The following is a 17,247-nucleotide window of genomic DNA, read 5'->3' as shown; positions in this document are numbered from 1 at the left end:
GAACAAACTTACCTCAACCCTACTAAAAAGCGATAAAAGGATAAGAAAAGTATCATTTTTAGAGCAAAAAATTTTCTTCCCAAAGGTAATTCTTTGAAAATGTTACCAAAGATTAGAAATAGTAATTTTAAACAGGGGAATTGTTTCTTCCTGTACTATTTATATGCTTGAAACCACAGTAATTTTACACATGTACACACAATGCTTTAATAAACATACCAATTTTTAAAAACACATGCAATGGAGCACATACAAGCCAGTGGTATTTGAGAAATGGGGTGCCGGAGTGACTGGCTGATAGGGAAATTAACCAAGCTGGCCTACCACAGTTCAGAAAGCCTCCCCCATTAATCATGTAAACGAATGTTGAACTCTGATGCTCCACGCTACACTTCATCCTCTGGTGTCATCTGTTGCTGTCCTGATGTTCATTATTGCCTCTTGTTGGAGCTGTAAAATTTCTTGACATAGGGTACTATATCACACCCTTTTTCTGTAAAATCTTAAAAATTAAGGTGTATGAAAATGCTGGCAAGTTCATCCTTTTGTTTAAAGGCTAACTTTAAGGACTTACTTTTGAAAGGCACTGAGGAGCCCTCCGCAAGTGCTGCTTTGGTTGGCCAAGGGATGCATTAGGATTTTCAAGGTCAGTCAAGCTCATTGGGCCTTGGTTTGCTACTAAGGAAATAAGTCAAAATCAACTAATCGACCTGATGAGAACTCTCCAGCTCCAATAACAGACATTAAGAAGGAATTTGAAGAAAAATATATACATCCCAGAAGAACAGTGTTAGGAATTCATTAGAAGTAATTCCACGGCAGCAAGACCTAGCTTTCAAAAGTAGCCTCAATATTTTTCTAATGAGGGACTCAACTTTGGTTCTGAAGATCATTTCAGACAAAGACTTGTAGCCAAACACACTCACTAAGAATGAGGCTAAAAGAAGAAAAGTGCACAATAATTTTAAATAAAACGATCTTACCATGTATTCCGTAATATGTCTTTTTCTGTACTTGAAATTCCTATCTTGCTAGGCTAAAAAGATTCAAAATTGGTTTTTTAAAGTCCTTGATGAAAAATAAGGTAAGTGCAAATTATGACTGTTTATATATAATCAGTGGAATGTGATACTTTTCTGCCGAGGATCTCAAAGCACTTAGAAACATTTTCCCATCTTCAGGGACAGATTGGTGGCAAGGACCATTAGTCTCTTTTTATAACTTGAACAGTCAGTGCACAGACCATGATCCTGTTTTTCAGATCTGCTTTTCTTGGGTCTATTTCAGAGCTCACCTTCAGCATGCTACAATACAAATATGCCTCTTTTCCAACACACATCTAAAAGACTGATATGGACTCAATTTCCACACCCAGCATGAAAAGGTAAACTGATTTCAAAAGAATGAAACAAAAGCACAGTAAAATACATCTAAATTAGCTTCCCATTCATGGAGCTATTCTGAGGTTAAATCGAGTAAAACAATAGGCAAAAGCCTAATGTTAAACTAGAAAAATATTTGGGTTTTGTTCGCATGAGAAATGGTCAACCCTTTCCTTACTCAACTCAAGCCCACAAATGCTCTCTCCAGTCAGTTTCAAAGCATCATAGATGGCACTAGAATTTAAGTCCAGGATAGCCCAAGCAATTCCTTTGAGAGTACGGAAAATGTCAACCAAGTGAATTAAGACAGAGGGTTATGGTGGTTTTTCTAAAATAAGAGGTCCTTTGGGTTAAGAGGTCCAGCCTAAGAACTGTCAAAATAGATCTACTAATTAATTTCTTCCAATCTTTCAGGCTTACATAAGCTTACCAACCTCCTTTCCCTATCCAACTCCTAAATTTTATTTTTGTTTTTATACTCAAATTAGAGATTTCAAAGGATTATAGCAAAAATAAGTGAGACGCAGTGTCAAAATGGTAAGATTTATTTAAGCTAGTCAATAGATGCAGGGATATTTGTCATATCACTCCATATTTTTCTGTAAGTTTGAAATATTTTATAATAAAAAAAGTTAAAGAGATAGTTACACCTTCGTGGAACTGGACAACAGTACCTTGCCAACAATTAGACGACAGTTAAATACAGGCAAGGCTGAGCAGTTCTAGAACTGAATTCTTAATCCCCACCATTTCATCCCCCAGAACATAAAGCAGGACTGAAACCAAGATACCAGTCATAATGGCAGCTAGCCTTCGAACTTTAATTTATACTACTAATTTCCCTCCTCGATCATCCTCTTTCTAAAAAATGTTTCCTGTAAAAATGTGCAATCATGATGTAAGATTCAACAGATCTCCACCCAAAGGGTTAAGAGAGCAATTGCACGTTGTGGGAACACTAGGCAAAGCCTACCACACCAACTGAAAAAAAAGGGAAGGATACTGCTGGATTTGCCTCACCAAACAGGGCAATTCAAGAGGCTTATCTGAAGGCTAGGCTGCTGAGAAGGAAAAACCCTGACACCTAGTGCCCATCTTAAAAAACAAAGTCTTGGAGCCACTACAATTTTAAGCCTGGCAGTGTGTGTGGAGGTGATCATCAAATTGCATTCAATCTGGAACATACTTAACTCTCAGAAAAATTTTAAGGAAAAAATGTAATGCCATGCAAGAATTCCAGTCTCTAACTACCAATCCTTTTTGGAGTACACATCCTAAACCTAATTATTATATCTGCTTCTAGACACAGCATCTTCTCATCGCAGATTTTCATTACGACAGGAGCAATGAGAGGGAATGGATAGATTCATATTGTTGAAAAGCCCATGTTCTGAAACAGTAAGGAAAACAGGGTCCTCATTTCTATCCACACTAATTTTGCTATAAAAGGTGCCTGTCTATCGTATCTTTCAGCATTGCCCAATTTGGAGATTCATCATCTAGTTCACAGAGCAGTTAAAGGAAATATAATAAAAGAATGCTAATAACATTTCAGAATATATAAGAACACAGTCTCAAGAAGGCCAGTGCTTTCTTTGTCCTACCAGGCAAAGTTAAGTTGTTCTCCGTCAAGTCGGTTACAGACGTTGGCTTGATCTTAGCCTGAGCCTTTTAATAACAGGATTTGGTGCGAAAAGCAGCTACATTGGATTGTGAACTGTTACTCAAAGTGTTCCCACCTACAATTACAGCTTCCACCAAATGATCAAAACAGGTTAGCGAACTGGCAGGAAAATGAAAACAATTCCCCCCAAATTGAGAAGCGGTGAAAGTAGAACTGTTGGTTAGCTGCGCTTCTTCTATATCCAGGCTCAACAGCATACATTCATCTAGCTGTGTATTTACATACAGTGCCCATCACAGGAGCATGAAATCAGTTTAGTCTACGTTGCAATCACATTTTCCTCAATTTTCATCTTTACTTGAAACGATTAAAAAGAAAAATCCTAGACAACTTATCTTTGGAGCTATTTGCAAGGAGCGCAGTTCACAGATTTGGTGTACATCTTTTTTATTCCTACTCTAAATTCATAGTAAATGCAATGCCATTCAAATCTGACAATGAGAAAAATGTGTTCTCCTATACCTTTCATCACGCATAAGGTGGCATTCCTTCAGTTACATCTCTCTCAGTGGGGAAGGGACAACTAGGAAAATAGGAAGGAGAGAGTAGCTAACATCACATCAGAAAAGCTCTCTTTTGCCTGCTTTTAACTCGGCCACAAATGTTCAAAATGCAGGTCACATCTCTGCTGAAACAGCCAATATTCTTCCTCAAATGGCAAACAAGTTACCTAAAAGTAAATGGAACTGAACTGTTCCAAGTCCTCGTCCCATCACCTTTTTACCTATTTACTGTCCTGGAAAAAAAATCGGGAAGAAAGACTGGTTACCCACACAGCCGATGGTATGATAAGTGCAGGCTTTCTGCCTTTGATTACGGGGAGAAGCATCTCAATTCACGGGGAAACTCTGCAGGAATCTCTTGTTTTACCTGTATTCCTTATATCCATGTGCTAGCTTTGAAACCCAGAAACTCCAATCCTTCAAGGTAATGCAATATCGCCCACCACGATGACCTGGTGGAGCTGTCACCTTTGGAGAACACCACATTGTGATGATTTAATGGCCACGTAGCACTGACGCATTTACATTGAGCCTCGGCTCTCAGAACGTTAACAGGTCAATCTTTTATTCCTTTTTCTAATAAAACTATTTCTCAAGGCTCCGTTAGATGCCCATTCTCTTTGGGATAGGACTGATTTGCTCCCAATCTCATCAACATGAGCTCTTTTCCTTCCCCTCACATCATTCTTGGGGTAATATGTAGAGTGCCAAGCTCATGACAAACTTGTCTCTTTGGCCAAAGAAAATTAAACGGCAATTGCTGAAAGTCAACTTGCCTTGATAAAACTGGGCTCAGCACGAGGAAATACATCCTCCTGACACCTCGTCATCTCTTAGGCACAGCTGTCCCTCAGAGTTCTGACTGCTGAAACTCCATCTTTAGATTGGTCAGTCGCTCAGTGGACATGCTTCATTGTACGTTCAAGCTCTTGGTAACCGAGTTGGATACTAATACCCCAACCTCATTCCTGTTGTGCAGGACCCTATAATCTAGCTAAGGCCACTGACTGACTTCACCAGCCATGCCGGGCATTAGTCACTAAGTGCTCACAAAAGAAATCAGTCTCACTCCTCCTGAGCTCAAAGACTCAGAAACAGCAAGCTGACACTTAGCTTCAATCCTAGTCAACCATTTGAAGGAAAGGAAAAGAGAACAAAGAAAACAGGCAACTAAGGAGGGAAAAGAGGAGGACAAGAAGAAAGTAAGAACTGACGAAAAGCAAAAAAAATTCCAAATACTATTAGATTTCTAGATTTCAAGATTATTATTAAAGCATTGGGCAAAGGAAAACATGTGGTCCCTGTATTGACGCTACTACTCATAGCCCTAGTCCTATGCTGCTGTTTAAGACATCCTTTTGCACCAAGGTTTGTTGGGTCTTAAAAGGGTTAAAAAAAACCTTTAATTTTTTTTTAATTCGTGTGTGTGTGTGTGTGTGTGTGTGTGTGTGTGTGTGTGTGTGTGGTCTTTGGGTACAGAGTCCCGTATAATAAGACTATTTGTATTCATACTGGCAGAGTAAACACTACATGTTCATGCCCAGGCAGCTCTGTGCTTGTAATTTCAGCAAGAACAGAGCTCTGTCCCTCTGGGACTTCACTATTCCCCTAGTCTCCATTCGCTCAAACAGAATGAGAGCAGAGAGAAAGCAGGACAGAAAGATCATGGCAAGAGGTTTCACACAGCACTGCAGCTAGCTTTCACGTGGCCAAAAATCTCATTTTGTGTTTTAATTACATTAGTTAAAAGCGTTTTTCTCGCAGTCCCCTGTTCACAAGGGTGCCTTCCACTCCTGAAGACTCCACTGTTCAATGAATCAGAATTTAAGTCTAGCACAATGAAGCTTTTCTTTGCTGCTGAGGGGTTCACTAAGTAGATGCTACACACAGTGGCATAAACCTCTGCTGCAACTTTGTGTGTTAATGAGTATACAGACACCTACTCTCGTCAAAATTCTACGCACCCTTTCTCCCCAGCCTCTCGCCTTTGCTATTAGATTAGAAGAACTCCTACAAGTCTGATACTCTCCATCGGGTCCAATGCTTGCATCCATCTTAATACCAAACCATCTACTTTTGGCAGCCACTGGTGTACCTGCTGAACAACCACGCACCTTGTACATATAGGAAATTTTTTTGAAAAAGATATTGCATAAAATGGGAAAAAATTGCATTTATCCCCAAAGGTCTACCCAGTCTGTTTATGGTGAACACTCAGATAGAGATTACTCCTTCTAAGAATGAGATTTATCTAGGGATTACATCTAAGGTTAAAATAAAAACATATCTCATTTTAGGCTTATTACTGTTGTTATCACTGTTGTTATAACTGTACATTAGAAGCATAGTTAGACTCAGGAAGAATCTCAGTGCACTGAGGAGGATGTGGGGTATAGGGCAGAATACGACTTTACATCATTAACAGTGTACTACAGGAGAAAGGAATCCAAAGCTAGAAAAGGCACTCCTGGATAACCGTCAGACACGGGTTCTCTGTTACCTCCTTTTATGTTTAAACCCCTGGTTCTGATTGGGCCCCTTTAAGAAGAAAATATTTACCATGCTCACGACAGTACCAGATGAAACTACCTGAGCACGAAAAAACATATCAAAAACTGTACACCAGTATGCAAAGTAAGTATCCAAATAAGGAAAAACATCAAGAAACATTCTAAATGCTTTTATTATAGAAAACTCTCAAAATTTCAAACATATACAAAAATAGAGAAAATAATCTAGTCCTATGTATCTATCACCTTGCTTCAGTTAACAAACTCATGTTCAATCCTATTTCACCTGTACTCCCACATTCACACCCCCTCATTATTCTGAAGCAAATCCTAGAGATTAGATCATTTTATCTATAACTATTTTAGTATGTATCTCTAACAGAAAACAATACTTTTTTAAAAAGCAAAATTGTAATAGCATTTTAAAAACATGTAATACCATTATCACACTTAAAAAACTACTGATAATTCCTTGCTATCCAGTCAATGTTCTCTGGCTAAAGAATTCTACCAACAGGACTACTATTTCTACCAATAGGACTACTATGCTGCCTATGCTACTCAGATCTTAATACTATTTAATGACCACTCCCATGGAAAGCTGGTACTAGTGGGCACAAAGATAAGAAAGGGGAGAGGGGGACGCAACTACTTGCCTCATTTCCTCCTGGAAGCCTGTTCATGTGGACCAGTTGACCTTGATCATCCAACACAAGCTCAGTGTACGTCAGCATGTCTGAAGGCAGAGGGGGTGATGGAAGGAATGCTTGAGTGGACATAGACTCCCAGAGTTTGATCAGGGACTAAAGGAGGAGAAAAGTTTGACTAATCAGTAACAATTAGCATTTCAACATGAACAAAATAAATATTAAAATATCGTCAGTCTAGTTTTGCTCTTTCTTTTCCAAATGTTCTGCTGAGTGTCTAAACGTTAGACCAAATTCTAGAGCTCTCATTCTCAGTTGAAATAGATTTGTAATTGTCTTTAACATAATGTTTTTTACATGCCAAAAATCAGGCACTTTTCCAACAACATCAAACTACTGAGTGATCATGAATCAGAATGAATCAGTCCCTCTTTAAAAAAGAGAAATCCTAGAGAAACTTGGCTACAGAAGAATAACCAGGAAAGTGACATGACACTCAGCTAATACAAAGTAAACCCAAGAACACAAGAATAGAGTTTCTACTAGAGGTTCAGGGGAAGCATCCTCTTTCTAGTATCTTTTCAAAGCTACAGGCCCATACACGGGAATTAGCTCACTAGAGGTGTATGACTGTAAATGTGCAAATCAAGTCTGCTCAAATTTGAGAAAACAGAGAGACACACCTATCATTTTAAAACCATTTCAATTTCCACTCCCAACTTCATGTTACCAAAAATATTGCTGCATGAAGTGGGAACTAGTTTAGTTGTTTCTTGGCTTGCCTCAAAGCAACATTTCAAACCAATATGACTCATTCATACTTACAAGTCCAAATCACTGTGTTTATGTCTATTCTATAGGAAGAATTATATAGGATGTGATTTCTCTTTATGGCACTGGCACTGGGGAACAGAATCAACACTCAACTTCTAGGCTAACAACGCCGGTAATACTGAACGAAGGCAGCTATGTTTCAAGGGAGAGACCTTGTAAACAAATGGTTACATAAAGGAAATCTCTTGTATTTCTGAATAATACAGGAAGTACAGAAAGACTATTTACTAAGACCGCATGTATTACTTTATTAAAATTCAAATGTGGTAACAATGGTATTTTTGACTAGGAGACTTGGAAAAATCCTATGTTCACAGATTTTTTTAAGGACAAATTCAGTATTCTTTCGATACACTAGTTTTTATTCAGCTATAATAAATCTCCCACAAAAGAACTGATAATTTAAACTGTGTACCACGAACTCTATATCTATTTGTATATGTTATACATTGATTCTCATCATATTAACCTAGGTTATCAGTTAGAGACCTGGGTTATCTTGGAAAATAGGAAAACGAGAACTCGAGTTTCAAATCTCTTTTTGATTTGAATATAGGCTTTGGAAATAGACACCTAAATGTAACTCCTTACACCGGTCATCGTAAACTACCATTGCAGGCATGTGGTCTCAGTTTACTCTTTTCTACTCAACAGAGGCCTCTATTCTCACCATTCTTCCTGTTAATTCATAAAGAACCACCCAACATCTGAGTCGGCAGTCACAATCCCAAAAGAGATAGAAGTGAGAACAGTGTCAAGATATTTCCTGCCTTTTGGAAGCGCCCTATTCCAGTCTAAGCTGCATCTGATGAAAATTCAGGAAAAATCTTGCCTCTTTGGCACATGTCAGATCTCCCCCACCGTTAGCCACCTTTACCTGCCGAAACATCTCTGGGATATCATATATGTATGTTGTCCCTAAGGACTGTGCCTGGAACCTCTTTGATTGAAGCAGGTCTTTGGTCACATATGGAGTGTTGATTAACATTCCATGTAATGGTCCCTGTTTGTCTCCGTATGCCTGAAACATGATCTGCAGGAAAAAAGAGGATGGCATGGGGAGTTAAAAGACAGGGGGAAAATGTCAGATCAGCTGCCTAGAGGGACTTTTCTTCACAAATGTTATTTCTTGAAACACATTTTTGGTGGGTTGAGTAGCTAAGATATGCCGCTTAACATTGGGTACATGGTGCTCTCACCTCTCTACAGATTAACCAACTCCAAAAGATGGTATGTAACCAACCACACATCATACTTTTGAAATCAACAAGAAAGCACAGTGTAAGTTTCACATTTCAGAGACAGACTGACAATGCTTGCCTTCTAAAGTGACTTGAATCCCATATATTCAAAAACAAAGCATGTCAACTAACCAGCTAAGCAGTTCTAGTATTTAAGTTGAGGAACAGCTAAGCACTAAAGAGAATTCTGTTCTTTCCCCAGTGGTAGAAGGCCAGGTTGAGGCTCTACCAGGTCACCTACACTTTAGTCTATTTGATTAGAAGGTGCTTCATAAGTACGATTAGCTATATAAAGGCTTCAAAAATTTCTGACACAAATGGATTTCATCCATCCATCTAGCTAGCTAATTCTTGTTAGCTCATAAGACATAGGCTATAGTAAAAAAGAAAAAAAAATTTATTAAAATATATATATAAAATATACATACATATTTCCCCCAGTATACTCTGTCTACAACTAGTGAATAGCTCCTGCAATACCTATATTGTCACATAATAAAATCACTACACCAGTTTTTAATTATTTTAACTCAAATATTTCTAGAAGAGTATTTCGTATTTCATATATTTAGACAGTTTTATTTGCTTATGAATATTTATAAGGGATGCCATTATTTCAATTCAATTAATATTTATTGAGTGCCCAGAGGTTGTATGACACTAAACTAGGCACTTTATGCATGAATACACAAAACATAGATTCCCAATGCAGTGAATACAAATGCAGATTGGGATGTGAGGGTATGTGTATATACCCACATACTTGTTCAGGCCTTAAGTCTACCACTAATGAATAGATTTGCAGATCTGCTAAACAGGCATTAGAAGAGAATTAAGTACTCTCCTATATCCTGGGTACAGTTCAGTTAAGTGAATGCTTAGCCCTTTAGATCAGAGGAACAAATGTGTTCTACTGACTTGTTAATCAGGTCCTATTCTGGGCAAAACTTGTCTTGGGCTGCTTAAAGCCCACCAGAATGGAGCTCCCAATCCTCTTGCACATGACCAATGAAGAAAGTCACCAGGTGGGAGGTAGAATTAGCATTGTCTTAGTAATGTGAGAGGTAGAAATAGTAATGTTTCAAGAGATTCAAAGTGTTACGTGAGGCCAGGGTGTTAGTATGTGAAAACTGGACTTAAGAGGAGATAACCCAAATCAAAATAAGAAAAAAAGGAGCCAAAGCAGTAGGTTCTTGGAACTACATTCCAAGCACATACCTATAGGTCTTATCTTTCTATTAGATAGAAAGGTAGGTACAGTTTTGCAAGGTCTGGAATAAAGTCAGGCTGGTCATTTAAGCAATATAACTGTAGGTACTTTCACTGCTGGTGGGAATTTAAAATGGTACAACCTCTTTGGCAAACAGTTTGGCAGTTTCTTATAAAATTAAACATACACTTACTATGACTCAATAATTATACTCATATATTTACTCGAGAGAAATGAAAACATATCTACACAAATATTTGTAAATGAATGTTCACAGCAGCTTTACTCAGAATAGCCCAAACTGGAAAAATAAAGCCTCAAAGGTCCATTGACAGGTGAATGGATATAAAAATTTTGGTATATTCACAAAATGGAACACTACTCAGCAATGAAAAAGAACATACCCATAATCCATGCAACATGGATGAATCTCAAAAACACTATGCTGAGCAAAAGAAGCCAGACACAAAATAGTACCTATTGTCTAATTTCATTTACATGAAATTCTAGGACAGGCAAAACTATAATAATAGAAAACAGATCAGTGGATGCCTAGGGCTGGGGCTGCAAAGGAGAATAAGAAAACTTTTGAGGGTGTCAAGGGTTCTCTATCATGACTGTGATGGTAGTTACACAGGTGTGTGCAATTTCACAATGAATTAAACTGCACACATAAAATGAGTGCATTTTATTACATGTAAGTTCTATCTCAACAAAGTTGATTTTGAAATGTATATTTCCCTCTTACACTACACATTGGAAATCAACTGATTTATGCAGTGGATTACTCAGATCTCTCTACTATGACTGCCTGACATCAGTGTTCACTACAGCTAATTCCACAAAGACTATACAAGGGAAATAAGACAATCTGAAACTCAAGCCAGTCAACCTTGCTCCTTGTTGGCAGAAAGAATAAAAAATTATTCTGGAGCAAGAGGTTGATAGCAATGGACAGCACTGGAGGCCTCTGAATGGTCACTTATCTATCTACGTTGTCTATGTTAATTCCATTTTCTACTATAATGGCCATAGTAATTAAAACTGGTAAAGTATATGTTTTACAAGTTCATGAAAACAGGTACACATTTTATTTATCACACACTTTTCACCAGAGGCCATCAAAAGGGCTTCTCTTGCAAAACAATCTCTGATCCCTTCTAATCTGCTCCCTTAGAGCCTGGTACTTACTTATGATGGCACAAATCATAATCATACAAGAGAGAAACTAATTATCCACCTTCTTCCATCATGAGGTAAATTTCTTGAGAAGAGAGACCACTTTTTAATCTTTGTATCCACTGCTTGGTACATTATACGTGGTCAATAAATGTTAAATTAATGAACAAATGAATGAATGATACCCATGGTTCTATATTGTTTTAAATTCATATAATGACGCACTAGAGCAAAGAAAGGGAAAAGACAAATTGGCAAGAAGCATCAAGGAGGCTTTCAGGGTGCCAGAACTGAGTTAGAAGCTGTTCCTTTTGTGGTCTCCCTCCTCTAGTCGTGGGCTTGAGTTCACGCTCGGCAATGGCTGTTGAATCTCAACTGAAGAGCCTCAGGGAGACCCCCTTCCTTCAGGGCTTACTAAACGTGCCAGACCCATGGGAAGAGGGGTGCTCCCTCAGGCTAAAGGCAGCTCATTCATTCTTTCAGATACTTAGTGAGTGCTTATTTTGTGCCAGGCACAGTACTAAGCCCTGATTGAAGGCATCTGCTCCTTTCATGCCCCTGTGTCACAACTACCCAGCATGAGGGAAATCTAAGAGCTTTCTAACAAAAGAAAGGCGGGGGGAATAGTTATGAAGAACAAACGTATTTATCAAAAACATTAAAATCTCAAGTGGCCATCTTATTTTTCACAAGAATAGATCTGCCTTGAAGCCACTGCAGAAGTTAATTAAAAACATCCCTGCCCATGGAAAGCTTTGACTGAAAATGTCTTTAAGGTTGTCCTGAAAACATCAAATGCAGCAAAAAATTATTGAATACTCTTTCTCTTGCTCACCCCTTGCACTCTTGTGCACACTTTCTCTCTGTTTTAACTGTTCACTTCTCACGTGATAGGTTTCTCTGACCATCTAACTGGGAATCAAAGCACAAAATGAAAGGTCGCTCTGACAACTGTCCAAACCTAGAATTTTCATCTTCAAAACACCGGCAAAAAATATCTTTTCTTACTGCTGTTCCCAGATTTAAAAGGCCATATATAAAAACAAGAGACACATAATCTCTTTCTGTCACCCAATGCATAGAACAGAATGAGACCTTTGTGTACACATACAAAGGAGCAAGTTCATCCTTTAATGAGAAGAGAGGCACTTCCCAAGTTCAGGCCAGAGACCTACAATTAACATCCCAGTTCTTAAAAAGATGTGAGCAACGGTGAACTGACCTAAATCCTGTATCATAGCAAATGGCCCAAATATTGAGAAACCAAGGTGGTAAAACAGATTAAAAGGGAATTCTTTGTTATCACAGAACCAATCTACTTAGAAAGTCACTTTCCATTTTCATATTCTCAATTTTTCTATCTGAAAAAAATGGGTTAAAGTTTGCCACTTTGCTCTTTTATAGATATATGATACTCTGAACTCTTTGAAGGAAAGATAATGTATGTAAATGGAATAAAGGGTAAATAAGATAAAGTCACTGCTTGATATTGCTAAAGCTATTACTATATTACGTTGAAACTTTCCTTCTTTGAGATATTTCACATTTCAACAACTCCCCTTCCTTTACTTGCCAATGAGTGGTCTAAATAGGCTGAAAATGGGAACAAGGACAAATCAGATCAGAAAAGACAAGACTGCTCAAGTAGCCCAAGAGCCCTCTAAAACAGAGCCCTGAACTGCACAGTTACCTGTGGAGTCGGGTTCACTTGGCACCTGTAGGGCTCACCAATACATGACAAAAGGTTCAGGGTCTCATAACATCCATGATTAGGACAGTGGCACATCTTATGGGGCAAATGAAGTGTTTCAAATTCATGCAACCCTTTAAGCTAAGAGAGGATAACCCCACTAGGTGAAACAATGGGATTTGTGAGTTTGGGTCTTTCTGTAACAAGGACAAGTGGCTTCTCTCTAGGACCAAGTCAAAACTTTGAGGAGCCTGCTTGACTACTGTACCTGTGCGGTCCTGGAGTCAGTCACTTCCTTGTACAGGCTGATGTCCAAGTAATAGCCAGACTCGTTTGTCAGGAAGAGGCGGATGGGAATTGCTTTTCCAGTTGGTGTCAGGCGAATGTTGATTTTCAGTTCTGCCTGGAGGACACGTAACTTCCACAGCCGACTTCCATAGCGCATTACCATGCTCCGCACAGACTCCTCAATCTGACACAAACACAACGCCAAGCACAAAACTTAAATCCCTTGTAACTAGGACCTGTTTTGGGTCTGCCCATCTTTGGGAAGGGAGGAATGGGAAAAGATGCTGGCTTCCGGAGATGTGTCCTCCATGCATTCCTTACAAAAAGTCACAGAGTTTCTCCCCAACCCTACTCTTGCTTAGAACAAGTCAGGGACAATTTCATGCTGGCCTGGCATTTGAGTGGTTTTCTCTGGCTCACGACACCCAAATCCGCGCAACTCCCTTCCCCTTTCCCAATTATATTCATATTGTATGTCAAAGATCTGCGATATCTAAAATTACAAATGGGATTTAAGAGAAAGCCCCAAATAAGAATAAAATCTCTAGTTAAACAGCTATTAAGTAGCATTTATATGCACAGTAACTATGTTTCATTGCACTTTCAGGACCTTAAATCAGCATAGCAATTACCACCATGAGCTTTTTTCCATACAATTTTATTAAACTTTATAATATATGCTTCTTGGTAAATTGCACAAATTAAAGAAAGGCAAGTTGTAGGTGGTGCTAGAATGTTCTCTCTAAACAGAGCTCTGAAACTTGGTCACTGCCAAGTCCAACTGGGACTTAAGTAGATGGGGCAGATGTTCCCTCGTTGCTCTAAGCTTTATATCAAGATAGCTTAGTGCCCCTAGTTTTCAGGGGTTGGCGAGTTATTTTAACCAAATGGCCTTAGATGTGATTTTTCCTTATTGACATACTAAAGCAAAAAAGAATTTTTTTCCAATAGCGCTACAGGCAGCTAGGACATACTACTCAAAATTAATGTTTTCTTAAATTAAGTATCTCTCTAAAATCCTTTCTCAAGTTCTTAGAACATCTTTTTTTTTTTCTTTTTTTTTTTTTGCGGTACGCGGGCCTCTCACTGTTGTGGTCTCTCCTGTTGTGGAACACAGGCTCCGGACACACAGGCTCAGTGGCCATGGCTCACGGGCCTAGCCGCTCCACGGCATGTGGGATCTTCCCAGACCAGGGCACGAACCCGCGTCCCCTGCATCGGCAGGTGGACTCTCAACCACTGCGCCACCAGGGAAGCCCAGAACATCTTTTTAAAAAATTTCATACCACCCTTCTCTTGTGGCTCTTCAGAAGTGTGTGCTACCTTGTAGTTTTTTTCTGCTCTTAGAATGGATTTCAAGGAGTTAACGTCTCTATTCCCACACTTGCTTGTTAACCAAGAGATATCTATCCATTCTTTTTTCGAGGGAACAAAAGTCAACATCTCTATATACAGGAAATTGACAGCTATCTATGATTAGAAAGACAGAGCCAGGGCATATGAGTGTTTGGAGTGGAAACAGAGAGGCTGATAGCAAAAACTCATTGAGAAATGATAGGTCATATCTACAAATATATATAGTTATATAGTGTCCAGGGCACGTTTTAAGTCTTCTAGTTTCATCAGTCCCAGAATGCTCAGGAGAACCTTTACTTAAACTGGATGATGAGACTTCATGAAACTCAATGAGTAGTCCTGTCCTTGGCTTTCCTGACAGACAAAGCAACCAATCAGTAGTTTGGAGTCTTGAAGAAAAAAAGTAGAAAACGATTTCTCAGGTCTTAGATGTTAAGTTCAAAAAGCAAAAGTCCATGCCTACAATAGGAGAAAGGGTTCTCCTATTCAAATTCCAAAAGAGCATGAAAAGGTTAGAACAGAAACAGAGAGCAACCTGTCTTTATTACACCTGAGATAAAAGGTCAAGTACAGAATCACCTTGTTTTCCTTCCTTAAACTACATGGAATGCATTTTAGAATAGAGCCTCAGGGAAGAAAACATACATAAATATATGTGGAATTCCATACCAAACAAATTCTCTTTCCATGGAAAAATACTAAAGAGAACTAAGTTAGACACTTTGGGAAGGTGTATTACTTCCCTAAGGCCACCGGGTAACCTGTGAAAAGAAGCAGTCATTTTGCCAAAATGCCCTATAATAGCAAAGTTAGTTATTCCAGATGAGAAATCCTAGGGAATTAAATAAAATAGGACTGCTATCGCAGCAAATATCATAAAACAGGTACCAACAGAAGAAGAGGAAGAAGTTTTGCATTTTTCTACTGCAAATAAGTGACCAGCATTATTAACATCGTACCACCTTCAGTTTGGGGGTCTGCTTTCAATGGTTATAGCACATTTTTGACACCATCCCAGAAACCCAGTCCTACAACCATTCTGTAAACTTTAAAGATCAAGGGTTCAATCAGCTGACCGAGAGTACCTGTTTCCAGGTCCAAGTGCAAAGAAATATGAATGAATCTCTCTGCTTGTGTTGGCGAGTGCTGGCAGAGAAGCTAAGGAGAAATGTACCTTTGAAGGGTCCATGATGACTGTAGGCACAAAGTTGAGGAAGATGTGGTTGCAGTCAGTCCGGACATTTGTATTATTAAAAGCGACCTCCAACTCATCCATGGCTTCTAGGAGCAGCCGCTCCCCTTCATTTTGTAGATATTCAAAGGAAGCTTCCTATGCAGGAAAGAAAATCACCACCAACATTAATGTGTTTTAAAAGAGGCAATAAAGAAACAGCTGTTAAACACACGAAAGAATGCTCAACATCATTAATCATTAGAGAAATGCAAATCAAAACTACAATGAGATATCATCTCACACCAGTCAGAATGGCCATTATCAAAAAATCTACAAACAATAAATGCTGGAGAGGGTGTGGAGAAAAGGGAACCCTCCTGCACTGGTGGTGGGAATGTAAACTGATACAGCCACTATGGAGAACAGTGTGGAGGTTCCTTAAAAACTAAAAATAGAACTATCATACAACACAGCAATCTCACTACTGGGCATATACCCTGAGAAAACCATAATTCAAAAAGAGTCATGTACCAAAATGTTCATTGCAGCTCTACTTACAATAGGCAGGACATGGAAGCAACCTAAGTGTCCATCAACAGATGAATGGATAAAGAAGATGTGGCACATATATACAACGGAATATTACTCAGCCATAAAAAGGAACGAAACTGAGTTATCTGTAGTGAGGTGGATGGACCTAGAGTGTGTCATACAGAGTGAAGTAAGTCAGAAAGAGAAAAATAAATACCGTATGCTACCACAAATATATGGAATCTGAAAAAAAAAATGATCAGAAGAACCTAGGGGCAAGATGGGAATAAAGATGCATACTAGAGAATGGACTTGAGGATATGGGGAGGGGGAAGGGGAAGCTGGGACAAAGTGAGACAGTGGCATGGACATATATATACTACCAAACGTAAAAATAGATAGCTAGTGGGAAGCAGCCGCATAGCACAGGGAGATCAGCTCGGTGCTTTGTGACCACCTAGAGGGGTAGGATAGGGAGGGTGGGAAGGACACGCATGAGGGAAGGGATATGGGGACATATGTATACGTATAACTGATTCACTTTGTTATAAAGCAGAAACTAACACACCATTGTAAAGCAATTATACTCCAATAAAGATGTTAAAAAAAAAAAGAAACAGCTGTTTTACATACTTAAGCAGTAGCATGTCACAAGCCATAAGGCATCTGCTGCAGATGTTATTACCTTTCTCCCTAGGGTCAACCCAATGACTACAGGCAGCAGGGGCAGGCAAGGGTCAGATAAAGACCTGCCAGACCTTCCTCCTGCCTCTTATGTATCCTTTCCTTCCAACAGGTGGAGATGCTGGGCATCCCCAGAGCAGCAACCCCACTAGGGTTATATCTCACATATGGCAAACAGAGCAGTTTAGAAAGGAAATCTGTTTAGAAAGGAAAAGCTGCAGAAAGGTTATAGCTATAGGATGCAGTAACAACTAACACACCAGCAAGCACCTTGCTATGTACAGAAAGCACCCCACCTCTAGACAGGTTTATGATGGGGTCACCTCTAACTTTT

General features: G+C 39.0%; 1 protein-coding gene across 1 annotated transcript in view; it reads right to left on the bottom strand.

Moving 5' to 3' along the window:
- The window catches only part of ACACA (acetyl-CoA carboxylase alpha), a 233,868-nt gene that overhangs the window by 78,189 nt on the left and 138,432 nt on the right, over positions 1-17,247 (bottom strand). The window contains 4 exon segments of the mRNA XM_059997545.1: positions 6,736-6,882; positions 8,438-8,593; positions 13,149-13,352; positions 15,699-15,854. Coding sequence (XP_059853528.1) covers positions 6,736-6,882; positions 8,438-8,593; positions 13,149-13,352; positions 15,699-15,854 — 663 coding nt within the window.

Source organism: Delphinus delphis, chromosome 19 (genome assembly GCF_949987515.2).
Source record: "Delphinus delphis chromosome 19, mDelDel1.2, whole genome shotgun sequence".
NCBI classification, from domain to species: domain Eukaryota; kingdom Metazoa; phylum Chordata; class Mammalia; order Artiodactyla; family Delphinidae; genus Delphinus; species Delphinus delphis.
The sequence above is the reverse complement of the archived record's forward strand: the minus strand, read 5'-3'. Positions and strand labels throughout refer to the sequence as shown.